General features: G+C 35.7%; 1 protein-coding gene across 1 annotated transcript in view; it reads right to left on the bottom strand.

Annotated features, from left to right (window-relative positions):
- TBCK (TBC1 domain containing kinase) overlaps positions 1-8775 on the bottom strand; it is a 240904-nt gene extending 232129 nt beyond the window's left edge. Inside the window, exon 1 of the mRNA XM_008581170.1 lies at positions 8562-8775. Within this exon, the coding sequence (XP_008579392.1) occupies positions 8562-8754 (193 nt within the window). The 5' untranslated portion in view covers positions 8755-8775. The remainder of the gene's footprint in view (positions 1-8561) is intronic.
- Positions 8776-13276: the final 4501 nt, after the last annotated feature.

The following is a 13276-nucleotide window of genomic DNA, read 5'->3' as shown; positions in this document are numbered from 1 at the left end:
AGAAAGATAATAAAGGAGTGTAATAAGGGGGGGGGGGGATAAAAGAAATATTTTTTTAAGGCATGTTTTTAAAATTTAGATAGATGAATTGTGAATGTCTTAAAATAATATAAAGGGTTATTAGAATACAGTTTCTGCATCATTCTTTTGTTATTCATGGTAAAAATTGAGACTAACTCATCACCTTTAAAATGCTACATTTAAATAAATGTTTATATATAATACATAAATATTTTACTGTGCTTAAAAACAGTATTAGTACTAGGACACTGTGACAGTTTTATGAGTCAACTTGGCTAGGCTATAGTCCCCATTTATTTATTTATTTATTTGTATTTTTGCGTGACAAAGAAAATTCTTGCCTTTATTAGTTTGCATTGATTAATTTACAATGTGTGATCCACTCTATAATATTGTGATTAAATTTTCAGTGAAGTAAATTATTCTTCTACTTTTATATAACTTCCTTTTTCTTTTTTTAGATAACATATGGGGTACAACATTGATTTTTATATATACATATGGGGTACAACATTGATTTTCAATAATTGTGTACAATGTATGATGGTCAGATCAGGATAGTTAGCTTACTCATCATTACAATACACAATCACTCTTTGTGTCCATTGACCAATTCCTCATTATTCCCCTGCCCTCCCCACTCCCTTTTTCCACCTGTAGTTTTCTAAAAGTTCAACATATTATTGTTGAACTTATTATTTCTCTCTTTCTTTATTGTTCATTTGTTTATTTATGAATTCAGTTCCCAGTTATGAGTGATCCAGTTATTTAATCTAACACTATCTAGATGTGGCTGTGAAGATATTTTGTAAATAAAGTCTAAAACCAGTTTAAGTAGGAAAATTAGCCTAGATAATGTGGGTGATCCTGATTAAATCAGCTGAACAGTCTTACGAACAAAATTGAGGGTTCCCTGAAGAAGAATAAATTCTGCTCATGGACTGCAGCTCCAGCACCTGTCCAAGAGTTTGGCTTGTGCTTCTTGATGGCCTGCCCTATGGATTTCAAACTGAACTTGCCTAGCCAGTCCCCACAATCACAACCACGCATGCCAATTCCTAGCAATTAATCTCTTGATATATATACATATCGAAATATATATGCCGCTGATTCTGTTTCTCTGATGAAACCCCTACTGATGAAAACACTTAGGTTAAAAGTTACATACTAGAGATATAATATAAATTATTTTAATTTATTAATAATTCCATTATTCTCTACCTGAATCATTAAAATAAATAGTTAAAGTAATTTTTTTTTTGAGTTCATCAGCAATCACTGAAAGATTTCTGGATAATTAATACCAAATAAAAAGGGATGTGTTACCATTTATAATCTTCACTCTGTTTCTAAACACTGCTGAGATTTCAAGCTCAAAAGAAAAAGATTACATTCATTAACTTAAGTATTTTCATGCTTTATTGACTTTTTTCTTTTTCTTGACTTTTTAAAAATAAACCAAGTTCTCAAATTCTAATAAAATGTCTACTGTTCTTGAGATGAAATACTTCATCCTACTGAGTTAGCAAGAAAATATTTTGAATCAGTTTTGAATGATCTATAGAAAACAGTGAAAGCCTGACTTCTAAGCTAACTGAACATGTGAAAACATGTTACTAAAACAGACCACATGTCACATATAACTCCAAGAAGGAGGAATGGTGGGACCCAAATCAGAATTCTTTCAGGTGACAACTAAGTGGAGCTCAAATGAAAATCATGTGGTATTACATCATTGACTAATATGTGCTGTTCACTAAGGAGAGACTGTTGAATAAGAAGGAGGAATGGTGGGACCCAAATCAGAATTCTTTCAGGTGACAACTAAGTGGAGCTCAAACGAAAATCATGTGGTATTACATCATTGACTAATATGTGCTGTTCACTAAGGAGAGACTGTTGAATAAAACTTTAAATTTTTCAAACTAAATGCAAATGAAATGACTGGGATGCTTTGAAACAAACAGACCTTTATATAAATACTTATTCTAATTGAGTTATTTACTTCTCATGCATACAACTTTTCAGGGCATTGAACACTACCAATATAAACAAGACGATCAAACTCCCAAGCCTTTTCATAATCATTGATATTTTCATTCTAGGCAGCCAGACTTAAAATATATGAATTTTATACATATCCATGACCTATGTTACCCTAGGAGAGAGGGCTACTGAGATCTTGGAGCAAGGCATTTAGGGAAAGCAGAGTAACTAGCAACATGGTGTTTGGGGCTAAGGGGACTAACCAGAATGTTGAGCTGGCTTTAAAGAACAACAACCAGTAGAACAGATTACAGGGTCTAAGGGGATCAGTTTCAATCTGACAATGAATACCAAAAAGGTTCATATGCAAGGTTAGCAAGAGTGCTCCCCAGAAGGGATTCTGTTGTAAGGCAGTTCCTAGTTCTATGTTTACAGAGATCCATTTAGGTAGAGGAAGGAAAAGAAGGAGTTCAAGAAATATCTAGTACTATTGAGTCAATTATACAGAGAAAAGGAAGCCTACGAAAAACTGATCAGGGGTAAGAATCCAATTATATGAAGTGAAGCTCCAGGTAGGCTTCCAGATACAATATAGTGGTAGGAAACAAAGAGCACGTTAGGAAATAAGAATGAACCCCTAAAAACTAAGCAAAGCAGTGAGGGTTTAGGAAGATAAGCCTACTCCAAATTTGCAGTTGTAAATCAGCAAAACTAAATATGGTCACCAGCCACAGATAATAATGAGGATCCACTTATACTGCCAAGCTTTGTTTGCAGTGGTTTTGCAACTGGGCCAATCGTACAATTGGAAATTCTTTAGAATCTGTAACTGGATTGGGGGTGCGTGTTGAAGTATGCAGGGATTGACAATATCTACTAATTGGTGATATAAAAAACCCCAAATGACCCCCATAATTTTTAAACATCTAGTTAATGTCTAGCTAATGAAGCCATTTAACAAATAAAATGAGCAAACAGTATTTTTTTTACAACAAAGTTGCCAAATGTTCTTTTCTGGGCTTTTGGCAAATGGCTGGAGCTATCTACTGTCTACTGTAGGTATAGTTATTACTTGTCTTCACGGCTATCCTTAAGCAAATTAGAAAAAGAATAAATTAGAGCGAATCAGATTTCAGTTCTCACTTACTCCATTAGCCGGAAGCTTTCATGCAGTATGCAAACAGCAAAACCCTTATATGGTGGCCCTGACTGTGGGTCTCACGACTGGTAAATATATAATATGGTACAAACACTAAGTAGGTTCCAAATCAACTTGGGAAAGTATAGGATTCTACATTAGAACTTCTAAAGTTTGTCTTTAAATAAAGATGATAATCTTTCCATACCCCTTGACACTTTATATCGATGCTTTTAAATCCTTACTTTACATTAGGAAAACTTTTTGAGAATCTTTTAAAAACTACAAACTCATTACCCAGAAAATGCATGTACACACACATACATACACATATGCACACACTTTTATACATAATTTTGAGGAGCTCACAGACCCTAAAGCCCATTTATAGGCCTCTGTAGCTCCTGGGTTAATAGCTGTTATTTTAAACTGTCAAATTTACTCTTCTTAGATGTTCACCCACCAAAAAATTGGGACAAGAAGCTACAGAGACTTCTCACATCAGAGATCAACACACAAAAAAAGCAATAAGGCAAACTTAGCCAAATGTGTTAAGAACACTACCCATAATAACACACATAGGAGATCTCAGATCCCCATACCAAAGAAGTTTCTTTACCAATGTCCCCATACTTCACTTGGACAACTGATTGTATGAACACTACAAAACCTTCAATTGATCACTTTCCGGATTTAGTAAATATCTAGCAATAAATTTCTTAATATGTTAACTCATTATACAAGTAATTTGAAGCAGCTGGATTTCTTTCTTTGCCCTGACTGATAAGAAGTTTACAAACAAACTTGTAGAGTCCCTGAAGAAACTATATATTCATTAATATTACTAACCTTATATCTTATTCTAACTTTTTTTCCTTTCTTCATGAAGGGAATTAGAGTATGCCATCCCAAACTATGCCATTTTGGCAGAAGGATTGTTTTGAGCTGAAGGCAATTATTTCTCTACCCTCCTTTCTGTCTAAAAGCAAGACATAAATTTCCCTATATAAAGGTGACAGAAATGGGATTTTCATTTGTAAAGATGTTCTCCTCTCCCACACAAAGAGGAGAATGATTCTATCTACATAATAAACCTTACTAAATAACTCTTATTTACCATACATGTCCCAGTCATCTTCTCCTAACTCCCCCCCAAGAAGCCCCAAACCCCTTTTCCTTTGCCTAGGCTCTTCTCCACATTTCATCACCCTTTGTGAAGATGGTATGTAACAAAGGTATATATAAAGACCACCCCCTTGAGTCACATTTCTTTGTGAAGTCCTGAGTATACACAGGTAATTAAATCTGTTTTTTTCCTCCTGTTAATCTGTCTTTTATTGGTTTGATTTGTAGGCCCCAGATACTGAACCTATGAAGGAAGAGAAAGAGTTTTTCCTTTCCTACATCCCCATCTTGATTATATATTTTTCTTTCATGTACTATATATACACATGTAAAATATTTATGTATGTATGAGATTTGTCTCAAATTCTTTCTGGAAAAAAGAAAGAAAATAATTAATCAAGAAATATAGTTTTCTTTTAAAAATAAGAATGATTAATTAATAATAAAATTAAGATTTTATTTTTTGGACTGTATCAACAATAAAAGATGCCAGAACATCTTTTTTTTTTTTTTTTTTTTTTTTTTTTTTTTTTGTCTTTTGTCTTTTTCCGTGTCCGGCAACGGATCGCAACCCTCAGTGTTGCCCCCGTACCGGACCGGGGACCGGCAACGGGATTGCACCCCTCGGTGTTGCTCCCATGCCTCGCTCAGCCAGTGAGCGGGAACCGGTCTGTATGTGGGATCCGAACCCTCGGGCGGGAGCGCCGCCACGCTTCCCAAGCGGTGCACTTATCCAGTGCGCCACCGGGCTGGCCTGCCAGAACATCTTTTTTTTTTTTTTTGTCTTTTGTCTTTTTCCGTGTCCGGCAACGGATCGCAACCCTCAGTGTTGCCCCCGTACCGGACCGGGGACCGGCAACGGGATTGCACCCCTCGGTGTTGCTCCCATGCCTCGCTCAGCCAGTGAGCGGGAACCGGTCTGTATGTGGGATCCGAACCCTCGGGCGGGAGCGCCGCCACGCTTCCCAAGCGGTGCACTTATCCAGTGCGCCACCGGGCTGGCCTGCCAGAACATCTTTTTTTTTTTTTTTGTCTTTTGTCTTTTTCCGTGTCCGGCAACGGATCGCAACCCTCAGTGTTGCCCCCGTACCGGACCGGGGACCGGCAACGGGATTGCACCCCTCGGTGTTGCTCCCATGCCTCGCTCAGCCAGTGAGCGGGAACCGGTCTGTATGTGGGATCCGAACCCTCGGGCGGGAGCGCCGCCACGCTTCCCAAGCGGTGCACTTATCCAGTGCGCCACCGGGCCGGCCTGCCAGAACATCTTTTGAAAATCCATTAATCCTTTTAGACTATCAGTACCATCAAAATGAATAAATATAAGCAAAAAAAACTTTACAGACAGAAGAGACATTCCTCTGTGTTCTAAAATCCTTTATCCCACCAAAACTTTCCATACAGGAGTTTGATTAACATCAGTATTTTTCAGTGCAGAATTCAACACCCTTTCCTTTGTACTCCCATGACAGAGCACTTTGTATATCCCTCATTATAACAACTATTACTATATAATAACCATGACTGTATTCTTCTCTTCTACTATTTCTGGAGCTTACTTGGGAACTGGAATCCTGACTTATCAATCTTCATATATTCGGCACCTACCATAAGGGTGGCAATAATATCAGGAAAGAGTCTATTAAAGTATTGTAACCCCAGGGAACAGGGATTATGAATGCCAAAGCAGAATGTAAGAAATGCCATAATGGCCATTGAAAGACTGGTTCCTAAACATATCTTCAACTCATCAGAGTCTTTACAATTTTTGCTTTAAAGCTAGCTTTCTGTAGTGGATTGAGTTATGTCCTTCCAAAACTCCCTGAAGCTTGAATTGTGTTCCCCAAGTTTTATGTTTTAGAAACTTAGCCCCCACTGTGACAGTTAAGAGGGTGGGAAATCCTATTTTAATCCTAATTAAAAGGCGGATCCTTGAAGAGGTGATTGGATTGTAGGACCCTGCAGTAGTGAATGGATTAAAAATGGTGGTCAGTGGCATGGTTCTGAGGGCTTTAAAAGAAGAGAGTCTTTCTCTCTCTCTTGCTCACTCTGCTCTCTCTGCTTCCACCATCTTGCAATGTGAGACCCGTGTGTGGCTCTTGCCACCACCAGATGGACTTTGGACTTCCCAGCCTCAGAAACTGTAAGCAATAAATTTCATTTTCTTATAAATTACCCAGTTCTGTGTACTTTGTTAAAAGCAACATAAATGGACTAATACACTTTCTATCAGCTTTTTCCTCCGTATTAGCTCCCTATGGAGAGAGGTATTTAAAGCCCCAATATGGTGCCATCCATATTCTTGCTTGAAAGTTAGGCCAAACATGGTAGGCATTTTCTAATGTTTGCTGAATCAATCCATCAAAGGCAACCTTACACAGTAAAAGAAGTCCCAATAAAAGAATGTATACTTTAACATATCTGTATGTGTGTACACATACACAAAATATGAAAAACCAAATTTTTTATCATCTGCTGAACGATTACTTCTTTTTACCACTCTTTTCCCCATGTCTCTCACTAAGCCACTTAACCAACATACAAATATTGAGGGCACTGGATATATGTGGTAGCGTTCCAAGTATTTAAGGCACTGAATAGCTCTGATTAGTAGAATGATGTTGATATTTGCATTACTATAGACTTATTGCAACTTTTAAAATCTTTAAGAAAATAATAAAATGTATTTATATTTCACCTTTCATTACATTCCTTTGTGTAACTTTGGATTAGTTATTTAATTGCTCTGTGCCTCAATTTCCTCACCTGTAAAATTAACAGAGTAATAGTTCCTATGTCATAATAATGTTATGAAGATAAAGTTAATTTACATATGTTAAACATTTAGACTATTTCCTGATACATAATGAAAAATAAATATTAACCATTAATAATCATCATTACAAAAAACATTTTCTACTCAAAAACTACAAAACATAAGTATTCTCAGAGCAAATATTTTTAAGAAATAAACCAGACAACATGAAAATATAGTTTAACCTATTTTTTTGCAAGACAATAAAGATAATGTAATTTTTATGAGGATCTTTTATATTAGGTTGAAATGCATGAAACTGCCATTTTTATAGAAGAAAAATAATTGAATATCGGCAAGTATCTAGTGTTCACTTTCACATATTTTTTTATATCCCCAAATTATTTTATGTCAGAAAAATTAAATACATTTCAGTGAAATGCATTTAAAATAACCTTAAGAAATCGAACCTCAGCCTGTAATTAAGCTCTGAAAAATAATTCTAAAATATTTAAAAGTATTGCCACCATAAGCATCTTTAGTGCAGTATGGAAGAACCTGATTATACTACTAAAAAGGCAGTAAACATCCTCCTGGCGAACCACTGAGTTTTTAACCAATAGGGTTCAACTTTTCTGTTTTAGTTCTCTAAATAGAATCCTATATGAAAAGACTAGTGCAGCTCAAAATAAGCAAACAAACAAAAAAACTAGGGACTCCTTTTCATTTGAAGTGAATTAACCAAAATTATTTTCAATCATGAAGTACATTCCAACAGATAATTCTAAAGTTTCTAACATAAGAACTTCATCTCCTTCTTACAGATGTGAAACACTTTATTGAATAGACAGTATCCCTGAAAGAGAAAATTAAAAATCTTAATTTTCAGATCTGAGAAATATTAATCATGCAACTGTAGTTGTTCATTCATTCATTCACTCAATAAATTATTTATTGAGTGCCTCCTCTGTGCTCTGAGGTCACAGGTAAAAGTCCTTATCCTCAAGAACTAAGGATCCTCAGAAGAGATAAATTAAATACTACTAATAAAATATAATAAAAGCTATAAAAAAAATCTAGGAAAAGAATCTGGCTCAGATTGCAGGGAATAGAGAATAGCATATTCCAGGAGAGAAAATAGCAAAGTAGAAAAGCAAGGACATGTGCAGAAGGGCCATGGTATAATCAAGAAAACTCAAGCAACTCAACTTGGCTGGAGTGAAGGGTTAAAGCAGTAGAAATACCAAGAAATACATCTAAAGAGGATAGCAGGGACTAGATCATGAAGTATTTTGCATGCAATAGCCTGGTAAAGAGTTTCGATTTTATCTGGAAGATTTGAAAATAAATGGGGAAGTACATGAGACAGAGAAAAAGGGAGAGAAAGGGAGAGAAAGAAAGAAAGAGAGAGAAAGAGAGGGAGAGGGAGAAAGGATGTGCACAACTGATTTCTTTATATATTTACTGTATATTTACAGTATAGTCAGGGTAACAAAGTGGAGAACACAAAATAGAGGGGGAAAAAAAACCAGAACTCACCATGCTTTCCTCTAGAAATATCCACATACTGGCACAGTCTGGGATGGGTGATGGTCTTAAGGATTTGAAAGCGACCTAAAATCTTGATGGAATTTGGTGTGAGAGGAAGCCCATTGCTTCCACAAACATCGTGTGGCAGAGCAGAGGCAAAAAAGGTAAAGGCACCTATTTCGGCATCCTCCAAGGGAAACATTTTTGGAGTCTTAGATTTTCTAAGATGACCTGGAAAAGGAGATAATTTTATGATTAAGCCAATATTTTCTCACCTTAAACAGGATTCATAATATCTGACTAGGAGGAAAATGCCAATCTGAAAACTTCAAGGTAAAGAATATCAAAGTTAAAAAATTCCAACATACTATTAGAGGAAAAAAACACCCAAACATAAATTTATATTGCAGCTCTATAAGAAATTCAAAGATTTTCAATGGCATAAAAAGGAAAAGATAGAACATTCCATCTTTAGTTACGACTGACAGCTTTAAAAGTAGAAGTTTGTTATTGCATATTCATATCAAAAAGGGTCTTTTACTTACCTAAAGTTTGAATAACTCACATATTATTAAGAACCTTTCCTTCTTACATAGTGAGGGAAGTTAGAAAAAAGGAAATTTGAGTATAGATACCAACCAGAAACTAAATAATGAAGGACTTTATTAACAGTAGCAAAAATTAAACTTGACAGTAGAAGGCTCTATAATTTTAATTAAATACTAATTAATTTTCATTTATGTCTAGGTGTTTTACATATATGATCTGCTTTAATCCCCTCAACAATCCTGATAGATGTTTCTGCCTCCAGTTTAAAGATAGTTATTCTATGTGTAGAGCCTGAGGGGTGCTATTTGCATTGACTTCAAAATAAAGTGTCCTAGAGTTATGTAATGGAGAATTTGGAGATTAAGAAACTTGCTCCAAATCAATCTGAATCACATTAAGACAACCAGGACAAAAAAAGTCCCCCCACATAAAATCTCTCTTGCCCAGGTGTCTCACTAACAAGACATTCCATTTGTTAAGCACAGCATTCTTCCCTTCTCAGCTTTTACAGTAAATATGCTGGAATTCCAACTCAAAAGACTAGTTTCTTTATGTCTGAATGTTTTAAAACATTCAAACCCCTAACAAGAAAGAGAAGAGAAAAGAGCTATCAGCTGATAAAAGATTCCAAGAAACTCCTGTAAGCCTAAATGCTTACAGAAGAGTATTGTCACAAAAAATAGAAAGTAGGAAGCCACGACCCATGACAGTCAAGAGGTTTGCTTAGCCTCTTCACATGATACAGAGGCTTCACATGAAGAGAAGGCAGAAACAATGGTAGTTAGAAGGTTTGAAATTGGAAGAGTGGTAGTGATGAAGAATAGAAGAGTCAACCCTGTCACCAACATGGACAGTTAGTTACTCTCTAAGCAAAAAAAAAAGAGAGCGCGAGAGAGATAAGGTTATTCCCTCAAGAACAAACTGTCTGAGGATTACAGTGGCTTGTATGGGCACAGGTGAGGAAAACAAACTCCTCTTAATTCTGGAATCTGTAGGACCCCAGTTAAGATTCACCCAGCTATCCTAGAACAAAGTGTGCCTGTCCATATAACATGGCTCCCAGACAGCCTTACTTAATTCTTAAATAATGAACTATCTGGGAATCACCAGATAGCTGAGGAAAGACTATAGTATAAATGGTAAAAAATAAAGTAAACCCCCAAAATCTGGCTAGGACGCAATTAAAATAATTTATGATATGGTGCTGATAACACCAAAGTCAAGGGTTCAGATAGATCCTTCAACCAGCCAGCCACATGCAAGATGATGATGATGATGATGATGATGATGATGATGATGATGATAATAATGTTATGAAAAAAACAAAACAAAAACCAACTCTAACATATTTAGAGAGATTTGAAAAGATATTGTATTCATTATATAAAACAAGAGGCTATGAAAAACATATTTCACGAAAGAATAAAGAAGAATGGCCAATAGACACATGAGAAGATAAACCTCCTTAATAATTAAGGAACGCTTATTAATACCACATGAGAATTTATACCCACCAGACAGTAAAAATTAAGAAATGTGATAACATATAATGTTAGGAAGATGTGGAAAAATAGAGCCTCTCATTTACTATAAATAGGAGTGTAAATTGGTACAGTCATGTCAGAAAACAGTTTGATGCTATCTTGCTATTACATTCCTGCAGAAACTCCCGTATACATACACAAGGGGATTTGTACAAGAAAGATCAGGGCAGTATTGTTCCTAACATCCCCAAAGTGGAGACAACTTAAATGTCCAGTGGCTGGTGAATGGTTAAATAAATTGTGTTAGAATATACAGGATGGAAAGTAAGTAAACTATAGCAGCATTTAACAGCATAGATGAGTCTTGGAAATATAGTGTTGAATGGAAAAAAAGTCACACAAAACTTACACTAGTTTTGTTAAACTCAAAAAGGAAAAAGAAATAAATAATTCTGGAATAGTTACATATACTCATATAGTAAGAATATATTCAATGAGTAAGGGAACGAGGAAAAAAAGAAAAAAAAAAAAAAAAAAACCACACACACTCCCCTCCGGATAGGGTTGCCACTGGATGAAAAGCAGTGATGAGATTAGGGAAGAACTTATAAGAAGCTTCAAAATTAAAAATGTTGAGTAATAGTCTAGCTCTTAGTTTGTGAGTTAATGGGTGTTCATGTTATTATTATGTTTCATAATTTCCATAGTCTGCTATATCTACCTATATGAGGGTACCTAAAAAGGTTCATGGAAAAATAAGATAGAAAGATAATATGACTCTTTCCATGAACTTTTTGAAGTACCCTTACTTATGCATGTGTGTTATATACCACATATTTCGTAATTTAAAAATTTATAAATAAAATGAACTGATTTTCTTTTCTTTTTTTTTTTTTCACTTCTGTGACCGATAAGGGATCGCAACCCTTGGCTTGGTGTCGCCTGCACCATGCTCAGCCAGTGAGCGCACCGGCCATCCCTATATAGGATCCGAACCCGTGGCAGGAGCGCTGCTGTGCTCCCAGCGCCGCACTCTCCCAAGTGCGCCACGGGCTCGGCCCTGAACTGATTTTCGATAAAGGTGAAGGAATTCAACAGGGAAAGCATGGTCTTTTTGGTCCTGGCAAGATATCCATATAGAAAAAAAAAAAAAAATCCCAATCCTTACTGATACATCCACAAAAATCTGAGATGAATCATAGGCCTAAATGTAAAAGTTAAAACTGTTAGTCTTCTAAAAGAAAACATAAAAAAAAACTTTACAATTTAAGGCTAGGCAAAGATTTCTCGGGCAGGATACAAAAAACACTAACCATAAAAGACAAATTTGATAAAGTGGACTTCATCACAATTAGAAACATCTACACACCAAAAGCCCCTTGAGAAAATGAAAATTCGGGCTGGCCCATGGCTCACTCGGGAGAGTGTGATGCTGATAACACCAAGGCCCCGGGTTCGGATCCCATATACGGATGGGCGGTTAGCTCACTGGGTGAGTGTGGTGCTGACAACACCAAGTCAAGGGTTAAAATCCCCTTACCGGTCATCTTTTAGGAAAAAAAAGAAAATGAAAATTCAAGCCAAAGATAAGGGAAATATTAGTTATATCTACTTATCTATACATGTATGACATTATGTATATACATGACCTTCTTATTAAATATGTGTGTGTGTATGTATATACGATGGTAGACTTGTATCCAGGATCTATAAAGAATTCCTACAACCCAATAGTAATAAAAAAGCAACATGCCAATACATAAATAGGTAAAAGTCATAAACATGTTTTCACAAAAGAAGGCATACACACTGACAATAAGCACAAGAAAAAGTGTTCAATATCATTAATCACAGGGAAATGCAAATTAAAAGCACAACAACATATCTTTCAGTTCTAACAGAATGACTAGTCTACAATTAAAATGACTGGCAATAGCAAGTGTTGAGAAAAATGTGGAAGTGGAGCTCTGATATATTGCTGGTGGGAGTGTAAAATGGCACAGGAACTTTGGAAAATATTTGGAAAACTTTCCTAAAGTTAAAATTACGACTCAGAATAACTTATGACTCAGAAATTTCACTCCTACTAGGTACTTACCCAAGATGTGGTTTCTGCTTTGATAAATGAAAAAGTAAATCATTACTTTTCTCATTTTACTAAATAAGGAGTCAAATATATTTTCAAAAGTTTACGTGAAAAAAGTAGAGCTTAAATATATTAATTAGTATTATAAAGTAAACAACATGAAAACTAAAAGTTGTGATTATAACTATTTCAAAATTTGGAGAAAAAGAGAGGTTGTAGATGATATGGGTTATCAAAAGCAGCCAACAGAAAACGAATTAGCAGTTTAACTTATTATTCAACATACAGACCTAAAATTAGAAAAGATTAAAAATGGTTATCTCAGAAGAACAGGACTGAGAGTAGGAAGGGTGAGACAGTAAACTATTGCATTTTATGATTCAGTCCTACTACACTGTACTATTTGATTTTCAATTAGATGCCTTTATCACTCACACAACTGAAAATCAAAAAGCCAAATAAAAGGGATTAAGATGGCGACGGGTCTGGAGCGGCCGTGCCAGGAGACAGCGCGATCCTGAGAGCTGTGCGCTGTGATACCAGAGTACTAATTGCATTTCCAAGAGCAACAAAAAACGAATAATTCTTTCAACAACGATCCTACA

This window comes from Galeopterus variegatus, unplaced genomic scaffold (genome assembly GCF_000696425.1).
Source record: "Galeopterus variegatus unplaced genomic scaffold, G_variegatus-3.0.2 Scaffold2287, whole genome shotgun sequence".
Taxonomy (NCBI): domain Eukaryota; kingdom Metazoa; phylum Chordata; class Mammalia; order Dermoptera; family Cynocephalidae; genus Galeopterus; species Galeopterus variegatus.
This window is presented reverse-complemented; position numbering and strand designations above follow the sequence as displayed.